This window comes from Pristis pectinata, chromosome 2 (genome assembly GCF_009764475.1).
Source record: "Pristis pectinata isolate sPriPec2 chromosome 2, sPriPec2.1.pri, whole genome shotgun sequence".
In the NCBI taxonomy this organism is placed as follows: domain Eukaryota; kingdom Metazoa; phylum Chordata; class Chondrichthyes; order Rhinopristiformes; family Pristidae; genus Pristis; species Pristis pectinata.
The window spans coordinates 131,743,346-131,767,715 of NC_067406.1; the positions used below are offsets into that span (position 1 = coordinate 131,743,346).

At 41.6% G+C, this 24,370-nt stretch overlaps 1 protein-coding gene across 3 annotated transcripts in view; it reads right to left on the reverse strand.

Moving 5' to 3' along the window:
• Nucleotides 1–14,467, reverse strand: part of gpat3 (glycerol-3-phosphate acyltransferase 3) — a 43,410-nt gene extending 28,943 nt beyond the window's left edge. The window contains exons 1-5 of one of the 3 annotated variants that reach the window (XM_052009384.1): nucleotides 14,113–14,467; nucleotides 12,657–12,837; nucleotides 9,246–9,312; nucleotides 6,655–6,958; nucleotides 2,702–2,776 (exon numbers count right to left, since the gene is read on the reverse strand). In XM_052009384.1, coding sequence (XP_051865344.1) covers nucleotides 2,702–2,776; nucleotides 6,655–6,958; nucleotides 9,246–9,312; nucleotides 12,657–12,800 — 590 coding nt within the window. In that variant the 5' untranslated portion in view covers nucleotides 12,801–12,837; nucleotides 14,113–14,467. Of the gene's footprint in view, nucleotides 1–2,701; nucleotides 2,777–6,654; nucleotides 6,959–9,245; nucleotides 9,313–12,656; nucleotides 12,838–13,363; nucleotides 13,850–14,112 lie in introns of those variants that run through there. The other 2 variants (XM_052009402.1, XM_052009394.1) reach the window with 2 other exon arrangements.
• Between the last annotated feature and the right edge of the window lie 9,903 nt (nucleotides 14,468–24,370).

Consider the following 24,370-nt stretch of genomic DNA (forward strand, 5'->3'; position numbering starts at 1 on the left):
ATACCAAGGTTGAAATTCTCTAGTACATCACCTTTGGGACCTGACCAGTGCTGGACCACAGAAAACGTCCCCTGATCACTTGAGTGGGATAACTGTTCTCTTAGATACAAAAGTACACAGTTAACCCTTAACAGTATTGATGTACAGAGGGATCTTAGGGTCCAAATCCATAACTCCCTGAAAGTGAACACACATGTTGATAAGATGGTAAAGAAGATGCAATGGCACGCTTGCCTTTATTAGTCAAGGCAGTGATTTCAAGAATCAGAGAATTACGTTGCAGCTTTATAAATATCTGGTTAGGCTGCATCTGGAGAATTGCATTCAATTTTGGTCGCCCCATTATAGGAAGGATGTGGAGGCTTTGGAAAGGGTGCAAAAGAGGTTTACCAGGATGCTACCTGGATTGGAGGGCAAGTGCTAGAAGGAGAGGTTGGATAAACTTGGGTTGTTTTCTCTGGAGCAGCAGAGGCTGAGGGGAGACCTGATGGAAGTTTATAAAATTATGAGAGGCAAAGACAGAGTATACAGTCGGTACCTTTCTCCCAGGGTCAAAATGCCTAATACTAGAGGGTATGCATTTAAGGTGAGGGGGTGGGGGTGGGTGGGAAGTTCAAAAGGAGATGTGCAGGACAAGCTTTCTTTCAAAAGAAAAAATCAGAGCAGTAGGTATCTGGAATGCACTGTCAGGGGTGGTGGAGGCAGATACAATAGAGATATTTAATTGGCTCTTTAATAGGCACACAAATATGCAGAGAATGGAGAGATAGAGATCACGTGCAGGCAGAAAGGATTATTTTAATTAGGCATCATTAGCTTTATTAATTCAGCACAATATCATGAGTGAAGGGCCTGTTCCTGTGCTGTTCTATGTTCACTCCCTGGGTTATGCAAGGGTTCCAGGAACCATCCTTAACATAAAAGTTCCCAAGTCAAAAATGCTGTCGGCTGAGATCACAAAAACTGCACAGGAAAGTTAATTAGCTACAGATTAGTACAGATCTTAGTTAATTTTAAGATCTTAGTTAGAAATAGTTAATTAGCACAGATCTGTACTACAGACACAAAACATGCCAGACCACGAAAGTTGCAGGACCACAGAATGCCAGACCAGAGAGTTTCAACCTGTATATCATACTAGGAACAAGCCAGCAAATAAACAACTGTAACAGTAATTCTGAGATTCAGAACATCATGGGATAGCTGGAATAGAGTGTATAACTTTATTAACGCACCATCCTGTTCTTCAGCCCAGATGAATGTAGTTTCTCATATAAAACATACATGACAATTTTGGACAATAGTACACATAAAAAAAACTTTTTTAATGAGATCATGCAACAGATCCTTAACTCTACTGCTCCAACAAAATTATCTTTCACTTTTGCAAAGCACCCAACACTAAAATCCCCACTACACCGCTGCTCCTGTTAATGTGATAAACTCAGCGAGTTGAGCACATGGTCACCTTATGTTTCAAGATTATCCTCGTCATTAACAATTCTATTTCACTGTGCCACCACTAAAATGAGGATCCCTTTACACCAAGTAATGGATGCATTTTGCACTGAAAGTCTGTAGATTTGAGAGATCCCAACAGTGGCTGTAACCAGCTACATCTCTGCATCAGGATTTCACCTGCAAGTTAAATCCACACCAAGGGGTACAGGAGTACAGCAAGTGGACTAAAGATCCACAGAGGAGTTAAAATTACATCATAACAGCTGGGAAATTTAAAGTTAAAAAGTTGATTTAATAAAGCTAAAAACATTCATGTTTGCACAACAACGTCTAATTGGAAAGAAAACCTGCTGTGCTATCTAGCCTGGCTTATGATGTGACTCTAGACCCACAGACAAAGTTGACACTTACTGCTTCTGAAACAGCCTAACGAGAAACTGAATTTAGGGAAGGTCATTAGGGATGGGCAATGGGATCAGGCCTAGCCTGTATCATCCACACCCAGTGTATGAAAGAAAAACAAGTCAACACCAAGATTGTGTCATGGATACACTCATTCACAGTCTGTGAATCAGAGCAATTCATGGCAATCAAAGCCAAACTGCAAACAGTTTCCATTACTCCTTCCCAAATAAATGCATTAAACACAGCCTGATGGCTACAAATTGTACCACTTGCTGTTTTCACCCCACCTTGTCATTTGCTCTCAAGTTCCTTAAACCAACTTGTGCCCATCTCTTACAGTAACCCACAAGATTACCCCAGTCCTCAGTCTTATCATTGGAAGGACCCAAGATTAACAGTCTGCAATCCCATAACTGACATTCTATGACATGGCAAAAGCTCAGTGCTGAACTTCAAGCAGACTTGTCCCAAAATCTTCCCTTTGTGTTGTTTCATTTCCCTGCCTCTTTTGTATTTCTGGCTGAGGAAATTGCATTGTTTCTCTTAGAGAATGACTGACATACTCAGAGCAAACTACCTAATCCCAAAGAGCCAGGCAACACTATGGCTCAATGTGTTTATATATCAGCAAAAGAGTCATACATAACAGAAGTTTCAGGTTCAATAAATCTTAGTTGTGTTAGCAGCTGTTGCAATACTATAACTGACCTCAGTATCTGAAGATGGTGCATGAAGATGGGTAAAGGACAAAGATACAGCAGAAGTTTTTCCTCCAAAGTTCTGTTAGAGACCACTGCTGAAATTGCATACAGCTGTGAAACAATCATTTTTTTACCTGCTGTTTGGTAGCTGTCCCACTAAACTGGTTCCGATCACCAACCAGCTAATACCAATCAGACCCAAAGTGATCCTGCAGGAGAGAAGAGGTCAGAAGGTCTTGTTGAGCCGAGTCCAATGAAGGTAGCACACTGCAGCAAATTCACTCACTTCAATGAAGCATTAAATTATATCAGAAAATAATAAATAGAATCATACCTTCTGCAAATGATCAAAAAAAATTTTTTGGCAAAATTCTAGAAATAAAACACAATTTGACCACTTGTACAGCAAGCTCAGTTTTGGAGTAACACCAGCTTGAAGAGTGTTGTGAACTTTTAGGACAAAGTTAAACTGCCGGATTTGCACTGTTTTGAAAGAGGTTAAGGAGAAACCAGACAAGTGTTGTGCTGCATTAATCAGCTCAAACGTCAAAGGAATCAAATCCTCTCCAGACCAGCTGGCTCTTTGCCGTTGCTTAAATCAAAGTTCCACTTTCACTGATTGCAGTTATACTGCAGGCTGTACATTCAGCGATTTATAATCAAAATGATTGGCCACTGTGATCATTATAATAAACCACTTCAGCCTTCTAGTTGTATAGCCTTAACAACCATACATTGAAAACTCATCCGAGTGCCAACTAGTTTTTGAGGCTTGCACAAATCAGGGACAAATGGAGTTTCAGACACCAATCAAGATTGACAAGGGAAGTTAAAGTAGACAAGTAGGCAGTGATCCAAAAACGAGCAAAATAACATCTGCATGCTATAAACATGGTCAGTTTTGACAATAGTTTTACAACATTATAAAGGTGTTATTTAAATGCAAGTTGTTGTTGGTCATTACAATAGTGTCAAATTTACAAGTCCGAATTCTGGCAACTACTTGGAAAATAGTGGCAAGAACATCGCTAGATACCAATTTATAGGGTCTGAGAATGGGACCACACATAGCATTGAATTATACATTCAAGTGACACCATCTAATCCAGAAGACAGCCAAGGAAAGTGTAGTCATTTTGGAAAATATGAATAAATTACTGCAATTCAGATTAAAGATAAGCTGCATAATCAGGAGCATTGCGTCATAGCCCAATGAATGTGGCAACCTTTCCTGTCCAACAACAGGCAATGGATACAAGTAAAGATAGAGAGGGCAAGCACACCCTGCAAATCGCTGATGAAAGAATATCCTTCTACAGTAAATCCCCTCAAAACCCCACAACTCTTCCTTTCAACCAAGAAACATTCTAAATATCAGACAGGCAATGAGAACACTGACCAATCCAACTATTTTATGAATACTATGATGACAATCCTTACTATTTCTGTATCCAGACACTATTCCATTGTTACAGGAGTTAAATTAGGAGGATGGGTTCCATAAACTTGCTTAGACAGTTGAGAAATGGTCTATCAGGATATTTAAAATGAAAACTGGATATCGATTTTATGGATCGAGAACTATTTACAGATTTACAGGAAATTAAGAACAAGAATAGCATAATCTTAAAATTAGAACAAGTCTGGTTAACCCTGAAATTGAGAAGCATTTCTTCCATACAAAGGGTCACAGAGATCTGGAGCTGAATCCTGAAAGACTGAAGATTTGAGTCAGATGAAATTATCATTCTATAATCAATCAGCTGCTAGGTTTAGAGTATCAAAGGAAATGGAACACAGGTGGGTAAATGGAGTTGTGCTATGGATCATCTTTAATTGACTTAAATTGTAGGGGGAGATCAAGAGGCTGAATGGTCTTTTCCTATTCCTGTGCTCCTGCACCTTGTAAAGCTTCATTAATGTTTAACCAGTGGAATAACTGTTTTTCAAAATGTCAGTTAAACTATGCCTGCTTTCCTTTCCCAGTCTGTAAACTGTTTAAAAGTATTGGTTCATTTGAAGAAACTTAAGGGAGACAAACATATAACTTCCCGTTCCACCTTAGAATGTACTGGCTGCTGTTCAAACTTCAGTGATTTTCTAACCCTGGCAGATACAACAGCATCATGCATTTATGCAATAAACATGATAGGTATTTCTAAATGTTTTGATAATTCTGGAATTTTATGATGCAATAGAAATAGATAACAAACATGGACTCTGATCGAATGTTTGATTTACTGTACCTCTCACATTTACTTAATTTTTCTGATTTGGGCCTTTCTGTACTTTGGACACCCAGGTCTGTATTTATTGTTCCCAAAAATGATCACCTATCTTTCTAGGCATTTTCAGAAAAATATAGGCAATTCCAGAAGTATTACCTCTCAGGAGCTGCACTAGCAGCACTGAAGAGACTATGGAAAGCACAGCGTGGTATCAGACCATTTCAGAGAGGAATGATGGGCAGGCAATTGTCAACGTCTTGTCAACCTTCCCCACACAACAAAACCTCCGAATGAGGCAGAGCAGAACTGCCTTCTGTCACATCTGGGACAACAAATTTACTGGCCACAAATAAAAGATGGGCAATTCAGTAGAAATCGCAAGAGAATGTAAGTCACTATCAGAAGCCATCTTTAGACTAAAAATTGATAAAATTAACAAAGCTGTAGTTACAGTGGAGAGAAAGGAACGGAAGGATATGGTGACAGGGCTAGATGAAAGAGTAGACGAACGCTCCTGAGGAGTCTAAATAACAACACTGACCAGTGTTCACTATTCCAAATGGCCAGATTCTGTGCTATAAAGTCAATGCATTTCTCGGTTTCTCTCCTTTAAATACATCTCCTAACTTCATGGAAGTCACATTGTTGCAACACATCGAAGAGAACCAGAGGAAAGACATGCTGAACAAGAGGTACATTCAAGATAGCACAAGTCAGAGATCAAAACAAGCAAGACTTAAAAGATAAAAAAAATGATGTGAGGAAGGTGCAAAGTCAAGGCTAAGGATGGACAGACAGCAGGAAGTATCACTGTCAGTGTGTTTTAAAAAGCTACATGGACTGTCATAGGTGACTTCCTAAAAAGCTACAACATTTCTTGATTGCAAACACTCTTATTCAGAGCAACAACTACTTAATGAATTGTACACGAATGTAAAGGTTTTGCACTGTTTATTCTTGTATAAATTTATTTTTTTCTTATGATGAATAGCGTTTACTTTGTAATAAAAAAAGTCTCCTGGAGGTACTCAGCAGCTCAAGCAGTATCTATGGGGTAGGGAACAGGAATTGTCAATGTTTTGGGTCAAAACTCTACATCAGGACTGAGATTGGAGAGGGAAGATGGCCAGTATAAAAAGGGGGAGGGGAAAAGAGCGGTAAGACAGAGGCCAGAAGTGATTGGTGGACCAACAGGGGAGGGGAGGGGAGGGGAGAAGAGGGGAGGGTGGGAAATGAAGGATGATGGGCAGATTGAGCCAGGTAAGGGAGAGAGAGGGGTGGAGTTGGGAGACAGAGGCAGGTGGATGATAGATGGAGGCAGACAAAAAACAAAAAGAGAGGAAGATAGAGCCGGGGGGGGAGGAGGGACAGCAGGGGGTGGAGGTGGAAATAGCTGCCGGAGAGAGACAAGCAGGAACACGGAGCTACGAACGCTGGACTCTGAGACAGAAGGAAGATGATAATGGGAACCATTAAGGGAGAGGTAAATGGCAGATGGAACCAGATGGCATGGGGGGGGGGGGGGCGCAGAGTGGAGGGAAAGGGTCCTGAAATTGGAAAATTCAGAATAAAAAGATTTTTCCAGAAAACTTTTATTCAGATCCAATATGTTCAGGTGAATGACACAACACATTAAACACACTATGTCCCACTCTATAAAGTTCCTTAGATGACTATTCCATAGGACTTCTCTCTGGACTCCCTCATTCCACTGCAAGACACTTGGGTTGTTCTTGCCAAACTGATGTTGCTATTGAAATAGGTGTTGACATCATTGAATTGCATTCACAACTTCCTCCTCAACTTTGAGGGACCACACAAAACCTTTGAACACCTTGTCTAGTTTCTTTTGCACTTACCGCAGAGGCAGGAGGACCCCATATCGAATGGCAACTCCCAGACCCCAGACTATGGTCAGTCGAATGCTGATGTGCTGGAAGTTTTTGTTGGTTCTCGTTAACAGGTTCCACAAGACCAACTCTTCTGAGCTGAACCGAGTGATCACTTCATCCTCAACAATGGCCTCAAATCCTTTCTTTGAGAAGTAGAACACATCAGAGAGGTCAAAGTCGCCCTCAGGAACAGGTTTGTTTCTATTTGAATATCGCCTCAGTTCCGTGATCTCTTCTTCCAGGGAGACTTTGTCACGCTTCTCAATAATTTCTTTAAGACAACAATGAACATTTTTGTATTCTAATAAAATGCAAGTTAAAAAGTCCAAGATAAAATACATCCACATACTAACAAGAGGTGGGAGGAAAGACAACAAAGGGAACAAGTGTGAGAAGGCAAAACATGTAGGTGGGAAGTACTGCAACGGAGCTAAATTTGCATGGTGAAAATGCATTTACCTAAACACTGGGAAGGGGAGGGGAATGTACAACTGGAGTATTAGCCAATATTGTATGCTCCTTGAACTCAAAGGGAGTGCAGGGTTATCAGAAGATTCTAGCAAACGTGCTCACAGGTGCCAAAAACAATTGAGAACATCTGTGCTTTATGCAACACCAGAATAAAATTATATCACAAAGATCTCGCACTGCACAGCTTTTAAACCACTGATATCTTGAAACTTTCCAGGAACTTCAGGCAACTTAATATTTAGATCAATTATCATTCAAGAATCCACTTTTCAAAAGCATGGTCAACTGTACAAATGTCTGTCTGTGGCCTATCCCCAATTGCCTGCAGGTGAGGTACAATTGATTGACGTTACTCTGCTATTTCAAAGGACACAAACTGTGGGATTGGTGAGGCAGTTAAGATGTGGGGCTGGAGTCACATTTCGGCTGGATCAAGCCAGGATCATAGGTTTCCTTCCCTGAAGCACAGTAGCAAATCAGCTGCGTTTGTCCAGTGGCTTCATGGCTGTCCATTTCCTTTCTAATTGAAATTCTCAAAGTCCTTGATAAAATCCAAGCTCACATTCTTCTAACATTTGTCCAGTTACATAATCACGTGGCACAAGGCACTTCACCAGCTACAGGGAGGAAAGTAACTACACCAACCAAAACCACAGCTTGCACCAATTTAATTGGATCAAAGGCTCATGCATTTGTCTACATTCCACTCATCCTTTTTTTGTGAAACTGGCTGAACCTGTTGTTCCTCCTACACTGGAGCAACTTCCCAGTAAAATATGAACAAGCCTCAGAAATAAAAGGCAACAATATGCAACGTGTCTCTTCAAATACTTAAAAGAAACAGAAGGCTACGTCTTGCTAATAAAAGACTAAGCTGCAACAAAGACAGTCACTTTTTTTTTCACATCAAATGGTGCAGTGTGGGTGGCAGATTAACCAGCAAACTGTTGATTTGTACAACATGATCAAATTGATGCCACTTTATGATTATACTTCTATTTAAGGACAAGCAGTCAGAGAGATTTGGTAGGATGTTTATAGTAGGAAACAGGAATAGGATTCTCTCTACTTTCTTACAATTAGTCTATTTTTGAAAATGTGGTGTGCGGCAAGTGTAGCTGAAACCAGCACATTAACCTGTGTTCTGGAAAACGGCATACAATTGAATGTCTTTCATACACTAGTACCCACTGATAACTGCCTAGTGTGACTGCTCACAATGTGAAATTTACAGGATATGGCAATAACATTAATAACCATGTAGAAAACTAAACAATACAAACTCATCTGGTCACAGTTGCCAATGCAGTTCAAGATTCACCTCAGTATTACTGCACTCTACCTTCACTGATAGTGTTGAATTACAAGCAAGATGGAACAAGTGACTCAAAATACACTGGAAGCTACTTACCAAGAACTCAAGAGGTGAACTTAATGATATGCTGGGTCCTACCTTGTCTATCGACTGCAAGCATAGTCTTCACTTTCCTAACCTGTGTAGTATTACAAACCTAGAGGGACCCACTACCTGAAACACAAACTCACTGACGTGGCACTTATTTCAATGCCTCCAGCAGTTGGCTAAATTACACATAAAAATATAAACAGGGCCAGGAAAGGGTGGCCTTCCATTCACAAGATTCATTCCCAATGTGGCACAGGAGATAACTTTGCAATAAAGTACAATAAGTTGCATCCCTCTTCCTTGTAAACTTTGTTACACTGATAACACTCCCTATAAATTCACCCAGGATATTAAACTCTATTTAAAGCCAGCACTGCCCCTAGGAGTACCTCTGACCTCCATGCTTTCCAAGGACATTTGATGATAAAAGTTTGCCATTTTCACTAGGTAGCTGCCAATTTTATGACAGTAGACCCAAGATATTCAGGATGATGTCTTATGAACTGCAGTATCCTTCCTTGTGAAAGGATGTATGATGGTCCCTGATAAAGTGTGATTAAGGGATGTGTCAAACAAAAGACACTTATTCAAGTTTTAAATGACTGTCATCGTAAAACACTGCATTTAGTGCAGTGGCAAAAAGGCACAATCAGAGGCTTAGAAGAGTGAAAATAAACCTCACCATTGGAGGGGGAGTAGGATTGGCCAGGCTTCTCCTGGGCTTTCTTCTGTATCTTCCGAGTGGCCCACTAAAAGAATGCAAATAGCATTTCAATCAGTACAAGTCCAAGTGACCATTAGATTACAATTATACATTCCCATTCCACAGATCACTATCCTTGTGTGATTCATACCCAACAGTGCAAATCCCGACCAGATCTTCACAGTGGAAAACTAATCAGCTACAGGTCTTCTTCTACATACCAGTTCCAGAAGTGACTGAGACCAATGGGGAAGTGTTGGCGTAGTGATGTAATGGCAGGCGAGTGTAAGGGATGGGGGTATGAGTGGAGGAGGTGACTTAAGAGGTTCAGTTGTGTATGGTGGGATTGGGAGAGGAGCTGTTTTCATTTGGAAGGGCTTATTGGTTGTGAATAGCATGTGTGCCTGTGTTCAATAATCCATACACTCTCCAACTTTCGCTTTTATCTTGACTTTATTTAGTTTTGCTTTCAAATAGTTTTACTATACTAAAATCAAGAAGAATAAAAGAAATCACAGACATGAATCTATGCCACATTATGAACTATATTGCAACTTCAGTGGGTTACTGGACTTTTACACAAAGCAATCTGCAGTTTAATTCAATCTGAGTCATTGCATTACCAAATATCGCTCACAAAATTACAGCCCACTCCCTTGCTGCTCTCCCACAACAAAAGGGGGCTGAAAGATTTAATCAGATAGCGGTTAAAGGCTTTGTTTCGCAGCCCTGAGCTCTGTTCCTGCAATGAAAGTTTAAAATAAGCTGCCAATGTGTCAAGAAAAAAATGCAGCAAGATTTGTCAAGGTCTTTTCCCCTTTCAGAGTGTTCAAAGCATTCTAAGGATTGAAATGTAATTCTGCAATAAACGACAGATGAGGCTAAAACTATATCTCAGTGGCAACTTGTGTTTTAGGAGGCTTTATAAGAAATGTCTACTTTCGAAAGATTATTCTTATTTCTATCTGGGTAAAAGAGGTAAATAGGAAAAAAATATCTAAACTGCTGTGACAAGAAGAAACAAATGTAAAATCACTTCAACCAGCTTGTTGCGACATGTTTCCCCATATCTTTTCTTTTGCTTTCTTTTGCTCTACTTCAAAGAACGTCACAAGAAATATAGTGGGTAGGTGGGGGCAGAAATGGAAGAATGAGATGGGAGTGATAGTTGAAAACTGTGGGAGGTGGGGGTTAATGTGAAGCAGTGAAGAAATAAGCAAGGGGTAGGTTGAATGCAGGGCAGCATAACATCATAGCATGGATCTCTACTCAGCTAACATCCACCCACATTGCCTGGTGCCTAACTCAAGGTATTTGAGAACTTTGGCAGCCAACCTTCCTCCACCACCCTTTAAAATCTGCAGATGCAGCAAAGGATGTCCATCAGGGTTACAAACAGTTCAGTTCCACACCAAACAAACCTAATAACACACACATCGACAAAAATCTGTTTACTTCGAAGAATTATATCTTTTTAAATATCAAAAAGTAAAAAGGCAGGAAACTTTTTACAAGATGTGTATTCTACTCTACAAATAGAGACTGCGCACATTTGAGATGTATTAAGAGAGAGACAGAAACTGGAATGAACAATGAATGTACAGCAGTCTCAAACTGAGAAGCTTCATGTTTCCTGCTGGTACCAATGTGAATTCAAACAAACTTAACAATTAAGAATTATCTGTCTACAGTTTCTCCTCCAACATCAGTCCCATAAAAAAAACTACTACTATCCACTTCAATGGAAATGCATTGGATGATAAGATGGAAAGCTATGTATCCAAGCTGATTAATGACAGTGAGATAGGTATACTCAATGCAGTATGTGACAATTATATCCAGGTACAGAGGAGATGTTAATAGAAATGAACTCATGGAGTTGGAGGAGGAGAAGATCACTTGGCCCTTCAAGCCTGCACTGCCATTTAAAATATCATAGTTGATCCAATTGTAATCGCAAATCTGCACTCCCGCCTACCCTTTGGTTATCAAGAATCCAGCTAACCCAGCCTTAAAAATATTTAACCACTTTTCTTCCACTGCACTTTGAGAGAGATCCAAAGACCCGTGGGGAATAAACATTGCCTCACCTCTCTTATTTTTAGAGTGAGCCCTAGTTCTAGATTCTCCCAGAAGTAACAGCTCTCCACATCCACCCTGTCAAGATCTTACATGTTTCAGTCAAGTCCCCTCTTGCTCTTCAAGTATTCAGTGGATACAAACCTAGCTTCTCCAAACTTGCCTCACAAGACAACCCACCCATTCTACATATTAGTCAAGCAAACCTTTTTTGTCATAAGAATGAATAAAAAAATTTGTAATAATTTCTCATGTTGCCATTTCTTACATCTCTCTGTAAGAAATTAATCCAAGCAATGAGCCTAAATCTACTCTAATGCAGATGACAGAAAAAAAGGGCAAAACTGTAGCAATGGAGTTGAACATAAGTAAGTGTGAGGTGATCTGCTTCAGATTAATAAAGACAGAACAGAATATGTCCTAAAAGGTGAAAGTCTAGAAATACAATGCACACAGATCATTAAAACACCATAAATGGGTACAGAAGGTAATCAAAATTGCAATTCAATCTTGAGGTTAAATCCAAAACTCAAAAATTACAAGTGGTTAGAAAGATTAGAGGGGACATGAAAAACACTGTCCTCACCCAGAGGGTATCTGCCAGTAAGGGTGGTAAGGACAGAAATCTTTGTCACATTTAAAATTTCTTTGGACGTGCTCTTGGAGAACCATCACCTGCAGGGCCACAGGCCTTGTACTGAAAAATTAAACTGGGCAGCATTTTTTCAACCAACATGGACATGAGGGGCTGAATGGCCTCCTTCTGTGTTGTAGATTTTCTATGATTCTTTATATATTACAGTTATACAGAGCCTTTATTATACCACATCTGCAGCAGGCCATTCCATTCTGGGCACCACAGACAGGATATATTGGTATTGGGGGGAGCATAGTGTAAATTTACCATTGGTTAAATTGTGAGTCATTACACAAACTGGGATTGTATCCCCTGGAATTTAAATAAGCAATGTTTTGATTCAATACATGAAAAGGAACTGAAAGTATACAGAGGAATTATGTTGTCAGGGAGGCCAGACGTAGGGAATTCTGTCCAGGAATTATAGCCAGGAGTCAAGGTTGGAAACACTTCCAAACAGAAAAAGGTGATAGAAATTTGGAATTTTATTTTATAAGTGGCTAGGTCAATTGTAAATATTAATAGATGTTGTTAATTAAAATCCATTAAGGTATATGGACAAAGATGGGCCTGTAGAGTTAGGTCACAGGTTAGCAGGCTTGAAGGACTAAATCACCTTCAATATTTGGAAGGACTGATCTTCAAAGTACTCCTTGTTAAACAAAAGCACTTACCTCAAGTGTCTTGACCAGAATCTTCATGTAAAGTTCTGTTATCCCAAGTGAAACACCAAACATGGCAGGCAGCATAATGAGAGTGATCCCTAGGATCAGCCATATTGACAGCACCTTCAACGCAAGTCCCCAAAATCCCTCCATCGACAGCCACTCTCTACAACCAAGACATACAGGTTTCCTGCACCGAAGATTGCACGAGTTAAAAGCAAGCTGAAGACCGGCAATAGGTCACATTGCTGCACACACAAATGTTATGAGTTTACCATTCCAGATAGCTCTACACAAAAACTCCACTTCACCTAAAACATCCCAAACCCTTCATGTCACCACTACCAGACCAAATCTAATGTTGAGTCACATAAGACTGGGATTTGATCTAAATCTGTGTTAAAGGTTTTAAGCAGCTGCTCAAAGAGGTAGAAAGTTTATGAAGGGAGTTGCAGAATTTTAAGGCCAGAAAGTTGAAGACAAACCCAGCAATAGTGGGGCGAAAATCATAGATCGACAAGAGACCAGAAATGGAGAAATTTCCCATTTAATTAGTTACAACACAGAAGGAAGCCATTCGGCCTATCAAATCAATACCAGCTCACAAAGCAATCCTCACTACTTGGCCCTGTGATCCTTTCTTACCACAATCATGTGGACTTGCTTCAGATTCTACCACCCAGCTACACAAGGGGGAATTTACAGTTGCTACTTACAAACCCACACAGAGGGCACCGAAGGTCAGGATCGAACCTCAGTCGCTGGAGCTGTGAAGCAGTGGCTCTACTTGCTGTGCCACTGTGGTGCAGGGAACTCAGGACACAGTTTGAAGCAGGTTACATTAACAACAGGGTGAAGTTAATCCCCAATACTGTGCAAGAGGGGAGCAGTGAAACTTGACACCACAGAGACCTCAGGACTCATATTCTTACCAATATACTGCACAGAGGAATAAACCTCAATACTGTTAGAGAGCGAACTTACAATACCTCTGCTTCCCAATATTGTAGGAGTAGAAAGCTTACTCCACGTAATACAACCACCCCAGTCAAGAGCGGATTTATAAAATGGAGATGTACCCCACCTCCCGGCCTAAAGACCACTAGAGACTGGGGACGAACAGATCCCAGCCCAATGGGGCCTCGCCCACCCCCAATAGGGGTCGTGGACCGGGGGTGGTCCCCACCCCAGCCCGGCGGGGATTGTGGATGACTGACAGCCCAACTCTCTTATGACCATTGGGAGAGAGGGAAAGGTACCACCCAACAACACACCCACAGGAACACTCACAGCACCGAGGGATTTTGGAACCCAGCCAGTTCCCCACGTCCCCCTCCCCGACTGTAAGGGACAGCACCCCCTGGCTAGCGTTAGGCGCGGGTAATGGCCAGAAGGAGCCCGGCGACGGGACGAGCAGATCGCACGCTCCTGGCACCCTCGCTCCGGTTTTGCTCCCTACTCCTACCTCTCACTCCGGATCCAAGCTGGGTGCTGCCCCTCACTGTAGGCTCAGTGCTAGTCCTGCTCCGGACCCTCCTAACGCACTCTCCTCTCGCTCGCTCCCGATCCAGGTCAGTTTCTCACTCCGGGTTTGCTCGGGTCCAGAGTTCATCCGCTTCTTACCCCGCCCACCCGGAACTCCCAGCTCGGTTGTTTGCCGTCTCTCCCGGGCTCCGGGACACCACCAGCCAGGGCTGGGGTTCGGGATCCAGCGACCTGCGACAGGGGACGAACCCGTGTCCCTGTCGCTAACCTCCGTCTAATCTTCTCAGTAGTTCACGCTCCTCCGTTTCCTTCCTCTGCGTTTTCTACCAAAACAGTCATTTTTGCAGATCTGAGGACTAATGGACCATATTTTAGTGTTTTAGTCAATTTAACTTGGTACTAAAGCGAAGTTTTCGAATTTGTTTCTGATCTTTAATGTAGTATTTCAGATTAAAAAAATAAGTGATATTGTGCCCATATTTTATAAGTTTTTGGACTGGCTGATACCTTGTTTTTTTTATATTTGCACTTAATATAAAGTAAAATCATACCATAATGCAGTATGGAATACTGCAGTATAATGAGGGAGAACGTTTTAAGAATTAAACTGATATCCCCTGGCACCAAGATGGTCTGGCTAATATTTTCTTCCTCTGTCTGAACACATAGTTATACATTCTCTTGCTGTACATAAAGTACCCATCACATTTCCATTTCTCAGAATAATTGTCAGGTCTGGGCTAATGAGCTGCCATATCAAGGCAAGCTCCTTCTTTGATGGGACATAACTAAACCTTAATCGTCAACCAACAACAAATTGGTTTGGCTCCCAATGAGGAAAAAGAGACATTTGCATTTCACAATGAAATGTCATCACCTTTTGCATATCGCTGGTAAGGTCATCATTTAATGTCAGTTCTTAATTCCCCTATAGATCCCCAGCACTAAAGTACATCAGTCCCTGGAGCAAAACTACTGTAATGCAAGGAGTTCTGGTTTTTGACTCAGGCTGATGTGCCACATAGATGATGACATTCACTTGCCCCCACTCATTGGGTTTGTACTCCAAGATGGCGGAGACTGAAGGTTTAGAAGAATCTGCCAAAGAAGGCTTGGTGAGTTGCTGCAGTGCATTTTTGTAGATAATGCATGTTGCAACCACAGTAGTAGAGGGAGCAAGTTTTCCGGGACGGAATGCCAATTAAGCAAATTGCTTTTTGTGGATGGTGTTGAACACCTGAGTGCTGTTATATTAATTCGGTGAAGTGGAAAGTAAGAATTCACACTCCCAAATTGTGCCCTACAGTTGATGGAAAGGCTTTGGGAAGTCAGAAGATGAGGATCATAATGCAGAATGCCCAAATGCAGACTTGTTCCTGCAGCCACAGTACTTATGTAGTTAGTCCAGTTTGACTTCTAGTGAATTATGGCCCCAGCTTGTTAAAGTTGGATGCTCAGTTGTAGGAATGCCATTGAATGTCAAAACCTGTTATGTGCAACACGAATCTTACACCACTTCTGAGCCCATTGTCCTTGCCGTTCGACACATGTGAATGGTTTGCTTCAGTATTGGGAGAGATCATTCAAAAGAAAGGAATCTAATTGATCATAGCCTTGATTATTGATTGATCAGCTTGATTATTCACTCTCTCCACTACCAACTCAACAAGGCATTCTCCATGATGGCTACAGCAACTCACCTTGGATTCATCAACAGCACCTTGCAAGGCGGCAAACTCTGCCACCTAGAAGGTCAATGGCACCAGACAGGTAGGAACACCACTGTACGCAGCATCTCCCCAAATCACAAACCATCCTGACTTGGAAATATATCACAGTTTCTTCATCAATATTGGTTTAATATCCTGGAACATCACCACATGCGATCTTCACCACACAGACCAGAGTTCAAGATTACAGCTTACCGCCACCCACTCAAGGATAATCAGGACAACTAATACCAGCCTTAACAGCAAGTATTGCATCCTACAAATGGATTTACAAAGATCGTTCTTAAGACCTGTTTTGAACTATTCAAGTTTAAGAATATTACTTTAAAATCAGAAGAGACATTAAGACAGTCAAAACATATAACTAATAATTTGATAATTATGAGAGAAAGAGCAATTTCTCTCTTGCTCAACAGCCATTTAATAGTCTCGCTGATTTCTCCATGTGCTTCTTGTAATTAGCCAGATGTACTAAAGACCACTGATATCCTCACAGAAGTGACAGACGTGTCAGTTAGGTGGACAATTAGTATTGCAGTTGAGAAATCAAACTGTTTTACTGTGGATGCAATGCACATACCTTCACCTGAAATTTCACCTTTACTTATTTCATTGGTGCTTATCTTGATGGTAATGACATAAAAAAAGTGTAAATAATAAATTCACCGCATAAGGGCCATCAGGCTAAAGACAAACCAGTTTACTAAACTGTTTATTAAATGAATCAGGCCCCATTCATTGGAACTATATGCCATTGTTAACGTAAATGACAGTGCTCTCTGTGTCACTGAACCCATTGTGACACAAAAGACAATTTGGATTTGTTACGTGCTGGCCATCTCCATGTCTCTTAAATATTTGTGAATGTTTAGTGAACCATTATCTGCAGTGACCCTAGGATGTTTCTGACAGTTCTAATACTTCTGTATCACTGCAGAATTTGTTGAAGGTGGTTGTAGCCTTTCACTCTCCAAACCCTTTTTAATCCCAGTTGGTTACAGTGTAGATTTTTTAAGCTACCCGTCCCATAATGTGCCTGAAATATTTGCTAAAGATTGCTATATCTCCTTTCCCTCCCTCCCCCACTTCTTCCTTTTTCTTGGTTATTTACAGAAGTCTGAACTACGTTGTTCCCCTTTTATTACCACTGTGCATTTACAGAGCTGAACAAAGCAGTTATTGGCATGGAATGTCCCAACGGAAGGCAAACAGAGCCTGACACCTGAACAGATCTGGTACAGACTTGGCTGACTCCTGCAACAATGAGCAACGTCAACACATCATTGAACCCTGCAGAATTTATCACACCAATGGATGAAGCTTGATTAGCTTAGAACTTTTATAATGACCAAAACTATAAGCTTTTTTTAATTCAAAAAAATGTGCTTCATTCATAAAAATAGACATCTGAAATACAATCACTTCATTAGGAGTTTGAGGAGATTTGGTAAAGACTCTTACAAATTTCTATAGATGGACAGTGGAGAGCATTCTAACTGGTTGCATCACCACCTGGTATGGAGGCTCCAATGCACAGGATCGCAAGAGGCTGCAGAGGGTTGTAGGCTCAGCCAGCTCCATCACAGACACAACCCTCCCCACCATCGAGGACATCTTCAAGAGGCGGTGCCTCAAGAAGGCAGCATCCATCATTAAGGACCCTCACCATCCAGGACATGCCCTCTTCTTGTTACTACCATCAGGGAGGAAGTACAGGAGCCTGAAGACCCAAACTCAACAATTCAGGAACAGCTTCTTCCCCTCCACCATCGGATTTCTGAATGATCCATGAATCCATGAACACTACTTCTTTATTCCTTTTTTTTTGCACTATTTATTTATTTTTATAATTTATAGATTTTTATGTCTTGCACTGTACCACTGCCGCAAAACAACTAAGTTCACGTCATATGTCAGTGATAATAATTCTGATTCTGATTCATAGTGCCTTCAAATTAATATTTTCTATTCAATGTTGCTCATGTTTCCTCTTTAAATGATACACACATGTAACATTTGGTCATATATAATAACACAGACACTACAATCCCAGAATAACACCAGTTTTAAGTCTTATAGATTACTTCTGTCTTTTCAAGCAAAAAGAGCAATTATAAACACAACACTGCGAAAGTACTCTGAAAATGTGTGCTCCAAATGTGGTCCTTCATATTTGTTGTTTCACATTTGTCACATCGGTGAATGTGGAACCGCAGGTGGGTCAGGAGGTGCTTGATCCAGATGGGTAGTTTGGAGGTGATGTGCCCCTTCCACTGTTTACGCTGGGCTTTTGTATAGAACATAGAACACTACAGCACAGTACAGGCCCTTTGGCCCAACATGTTGTGCTGACATTTTATCCTGCTCTAAGATCTATCTAACCCCTTCCCTTCCACATAGCCCTCCATTTCTCTATCATTCATGTGTCTATCTAAGAGTCTCTTAAATATCCCTAATGTATCTGCTCCCACAAGTTCTGCCGGCAGTGTGTTCCACGCACCCACCACTCTCTGTGTAAAATACCTACCCCTGACATCCCCCTTATACCCTCCTCCAATCACCTTAAAATTATGCCCCATGTTAGCCATTGTCACCTTGGGAAAAAGTCTCTGACTTTCCACTTGATCTATGCCTCTTATCATCTTGTACACCTCTATCAATTCACCTCTCATCCTCCTTCTCTCCAAAGAGAAAAACCCTAGCTCACTCAACCTATCCTGCTCTCCATGCTCTCCAATCCAGGCAGCAGCCTGGTAAATCTCCTCTGCACCCTCTGATGAATCAACGTGAGGCTTTCAATGCCATCCCAAATGCTCCTCCTTCGCTTTGAGCTATCATTGGCCAAGGATTCCTGTGAGTCCATGGGATAAAGTACTTTTTCAAAGAGGCTTTCAGAGCATCCTTGAATTGTTCCTCTTGTCCTGCTGTGACAGAGCTTGGATTATAGTGTCTGCAAACGAGCAATGTAGCCCATCCATTGGAGCCAACAGTGTAACTAGGGCCTCACTGCTGGGGAACCAGCCTGGGAGAGGATGCTGACAATGGTTCACTATTCTGCCAGTGCATTTAGAGGATTTTGTAAAGACATTATCAGTGGCATCTCTCTAGTACTTTGAGGTCCATAATGTCAGTAGTCCATGACTCAGAAATGTACAGGGATCACTGTAGACATGAGCTTTGTGAGAAATTCTTGGTCTTTATGCATTCTTTTCCTTAGATGACATAAGATTGTGCTGGCACACTGAAATCAATGGTGAACTTCAACGTTGATGTCTGCCTTTGTTAATAGGTGGCTCCCAAAGATATGGAAAACAGTGTAAATTTTCCAGGGTCTCACGGTGGAACTTTGTGTTGGAGGGTGGTGTTGTACAACAGGGCAGGTTGGTATAGGATATTTATATTGCAGATGTTAAGTTTAAAACCCATTTTCTCAAGCATTTCATTGAACGAATCGATGATCAGTTGGTCCAAGTCCTCCAAATATGCACATACACAAGCGATATCTGTGTCTTGCAACTCCATGACTGAAATTGAGGGGCCTTAGTTCAGGAGTGGAGACAATGTAGGTTTCCCACTTGTCGTGTAGATTGGGTCCTGTAGATAGTTCCTGTGGATTAGTTCCCTCCCATAGAAAGATTGTTGGAGGTAAATTGGAGATTCGTGGCAAGAAAAATAGAGCTAAGTGCAGGAGCATGACAAAACCTTGCTTGACCCCAATCTGCACTGAGATTACGTCTTGTGTGAACTCAATGATTAAGATCACAGCTCAGATACAAATTTTTGTAGGCAGTCAAATTTGAGAAAATTGATCCACAGTTCCTTTTGATTGACAGAGGTATTAATCGTGAAGCTAATCTATCCACTGCCTCATCGCACCAGAGACCTGGGTTCAATCCTGACCTCAGATGATGTCCATGTGGAGTTTGCACATTCTCCCTGTGGCCACATGATTTCTTCTATGTGCTCTGGGTTTCCTCCCATATCCCAAACATGTGCGGGTTGGTGGGTAAATTGGCCACTGTAAATTGACCCTAATGTGTAAGTGAGAGGTAGAATCTCGGGGGGAGTTAATGAGAATGTGGGACGAGTAAAAAATGGGATTAATGAAGGATTAGTGTAAATGGATGATTGATGGTCTGCAGGGACTTGGTGGTCCAAAGGGCCTGTTTCCATGCTGTGTGATTCTGTGACTCTATGACTGGCTTTTATGAAGTCAAGAAAGGCCACGTTTCATGGTTGGGGAGCAGGACTCCAGCCACTGGGAGGAGGCAGTAGAAGGGAACTCTGCTGATTACTTTCCTTCTGGCAAGCGGCAGCAAGGTTTCTACAGTCAAACTTGTCTCCTTTCTTGAAGATGATGTCTCTGAGCTCCCTTGACATTTCCTTCTTCCCAGACGTGTGAGATGAACTTGTGAATTGTGACAGAAGTTCCTTATCAAAGTCAAAGTCAAGCTTATTGTCATATGCACAATTATATGTATGCACAGGTGCAATGAAAAACTTACTTGCAGCAGCATCACAGGCACATGGCATCATATAGGCAAAAAGAAAAACATAAACTAAACATGAATTATACACAATTTTTACAAAAAAACACAATTAGAACAAAAAAACACAAAATCCATTTTACTGCAAAGTGATCAAAGTGGTCATGGTGTTGCTGAACTGTAGTCATTAGGGTCGTGCTGGTTGGTTCAAGAGCTGAATGAATTTCTCAGCAAAGATTCAATGTGTTTCTGAGGCTATGTTATTTTTCAGATTGCATATGGCCTTTTCAATTTTTGCTGGTTCATGCTCATGTTAAAGATGGACTTTGCTGTGCACCAGAGTCAAGAGTGTTCATGTCGATGACAAAGTCTGGGTTGAGGAGTTCTTCGAGGTGTTCCTTCCGGCACCGGCTGACTGCTTTGGTGTTCAATAAGATTGCCTCCATCTTTGGCACAGTGGTGTGAGACCTTGGGATTTTTGGGTGAAGTGGGGCTTGACTGTGCTGAAGAATCCGTGCATGTCATGGTTCTCGGTGAACTGCTGGACCTCCTGTACCTACCATCTGTTCGTTAGGTCTGGGTTTTCTGTTGAACTCCAGCATTTAGGTGCCTGTAACCTGCTTCTTTTCCCCAAGGCATGACGGGAGTTCACAATTAAAGAACATTTCGTGGTCATGATTATTTATTTCCTGGATCTCCTGATCATTCTCATCAAACTGGTTCTAGTATTGAATCCAAGCATCATTCCACATGCACCAATTATAGAGAATTTCCAGGCAGCTGGCCACTGGAGACACACTGTATTGTTTGGGGTCATGATGTGCAGTCTGAGAAGAGCTGTCATTGGGGGTGCTTGAAACCTTCAACATTGATTGCCTTGCACTGTTGGTTTGGGGCAGGTTGATGGAGATCCCAGAATGGATTTGGCAAAGCTCGGTACAACCGTCAACAGCACCTGCCATGGCTAATCTAACAGGTGCCAGTACTTGGGTGTTGCCATGAGGTCCTGGGTTCTCTCTGATGAAATGGTGTGGTTATGAGAAGAATGCATTCCATTGCTTCTTGTCAGGAGGAGGATTCCACACAGCAGCTTCCAAGCAGACCGCTCTTATAACTGCAATAAAATTGAACATCTAGCAGCAGTTTTCAGAAGCTTACACAGAGAATTGCAGTCAATGGTTTGCTCGGAGGCAAGAAAATATGACTACCAAATACACCCAGAGAGGTGGGGGTTGACACAGTCTCACAGCTCCACTGACCCAGGTTCAATGCTGACCTCTGGTGCAGTATTGAGTTTGTACCTTCTCCCTGTGACTGCATGAGTTTCTTCGGTTTCCTCTTATATCCCAAAGACATGTGGGATGGTAGGTTAATTGGCCACAGTAATTTTCCCCTGGTGTGTAGGTGGGTGGTAGAATCTGGAGAGAGTTATTGGGAATGTGAGGAGAATAGAAATGGGATTAGTGTAGCTCCAGTGTAACTGGGTGTTTGATGGTCAATGGGCACTTGGAAAGGGTCAGCTGTTTGACTGTAGGTGCTTTGATATTGAGGAATACACACCATGACTTGTCAAAAGACTGAGAATGTTAAAAGCTGACTTAATAATGGTCAGGGTGTTGTAATGAGTGTGGATATTGGAGCATACTCCATCACGGGCACAACTCTCCCTACCATCGAGGACATCTTCAAGAGGCGGTGCCTCAAGAAGGTGGCATCCATCATTAAGGACCCTCACCATCTGTGACATGCCCTCTTGTTACAACCATCAGGGAGGAGGTACAGGAGCCTGAAGATCCACACTCAGTGATCTAGGAACAGCTTCTTCCCCTCTGCCATCAGGTTTCTGAACAGTCCATGAACCCATGAACACTACCTCATTATTTGTTTTTTTGGAATATTTGTTTATTTTGTCATTTTTAGTAATTTTATATCTTTGCACTGTACTGCTGCCACAAAACAACAAACCTCACGACATATAAGTCAGTGATAATAAACCTGTTTCTGATTCTGATTCTGAGATTGCTCAGTAATGGACAAGACCCACAGGTCTCATTTCAAACAAGTCTACTAATAAGGTCTAAAGGTCTTGTCATGCCCAAAAGCTGGAAGGGTGTTGCATACACTGAGAACTGAGGCACATAATTCTCAAAGCTACTAGGAAAGCAGAACTGCCAATAACTTCAGCAGATTATACCCATCTGTGGGCATGCTATGTTGGTGCCGGAAGCGTGCAACACTTGCGGGCTGCCCCCAGAACATTCATAGCAATGCAAAAAGACATATTTCGCTGTGTGTTTCGATGTACATGTGACAAATAAATATCTTGTATCTTGTAGTGTTGAACTAGATTTTATTTGGTAACTTAGATTTATAACAATGTTTTCACCCTAATTCCTATGCAAAGTAGAACAGAGGCAGACTATTATCCTCCCCTCAATGATTACTGGCTCTTCCATTTGACTTCTCCCAGTTAAATGGGGGGGAAAGACAACAGGCAATCTTGGGCTACCAGTACTGGCAGCAAGGAGAGGCCAATAACCAAGAAACACAATCCTATGACCAAGTACAGCAAGATGGAGGAAGGGGACAGCCATTCATTATTGCAGAGATTTACAGAAGTTACAGGAAGTAAGGAAATTTGGCTGCACAACTGGGAACCTGAACTATTGGTCATGTGTTGAGGGTGAGATTGATGCAATAGGAAATATTGCAGCAGCCAAAAGTGGAAAGCAGTAGGGAACAAATGGGGAAATTGTGGTGAATGTGAAACAGTTGGAAATTCACCATCAGCAGAAGTCAAAGCTAAATTATGGTGATGGGGGATCTTTGGTGATGCTCTAGATACAATGCATGCCAAATAATCAGATGTGAGCACTTTCCTGATGAGTTTGGAAAGAATTTGAACACATTACATACAAGAAAACTTGGTGCAAGACCTTGCAATGAAATATTGAGCTATACAGATCCACAGTGAGTGAGGCTAATGTGATCAAGGTACATGGATTTAGAATTCTGAAGAAAGTATGAAAAGCATTCATTGAATGCAATGGTTTACAGTTCTGGCTGTCAGAATTGTGGTCAATAAACACTGTGCTTATGTTTATTTTGGAAGCAATGAGTCATTGACAAAATCAGTACAATACAGTGGCAGCAGGATAGTAGGATGGGGTAGCATTGTTATCCAAGGTATCACTATATTAAGCCACAAGTGCCCATTGGGTGATCCATTTCAGCTTTCCTCTGAGATCCCTATCACCAGAGAAGTTAGCCTTCAGGTAATTTGATTCACATCACATGACATCAGGAAGCAGTTGAGAGCACTAAATACAACAAAAACCATGGGACCAGACAACATCCCAACTGTTGTACCACAGCTCTATCAACAGACTGCAGATGCAACAGCTTCACTTCGAGCCAAACTGTTCCAGAATAGTTACATCATTGGCAGTTAATCAACAATATGGAAATTGCCAAATCACACAAAAAGCAAGGCAAATCCATCTGGATTAACTGTTGATTACAAGCAAAATGATGGAAGCTATCACTGATGGTGCTATCAAGTGGTACTTAGTGATGCCCAGTTTGGGTTTTGCCAGGGCCACACTAAACCAGTCTTCATTACAGCCTTGGTCCAATCACAGACCAAAGAGCTGAAAATCAGAGATGAGTTGAGACTGACTGCCCTTGATATCAAATGTGCATCAAAGAACTGTTAAAATTGAGTTCAGTAGCACCAAGGGGAAAACACTCCAATGGTTGGAACCAAACCGCACACAAAAGAAGGCTGCTGCTGATCAATCATCTCAGCCTGAGCATATCACTGCAGGAACTCTTCAGGGCAGTGTCCGAGATACAACTATCCTCAGCTGCTTTATCAGTGACCCTCCTTCCATCATAAAGTTCGAAGTGGCAACATTTGCTGACCAGTCCACAATGTTCAATTCTATTTGTAGCTGCTCAGCAAATGAAGTCATCCACCACAATGAAGAAAATGAAACAAACTCTCCGCAAAAGTGCCAGG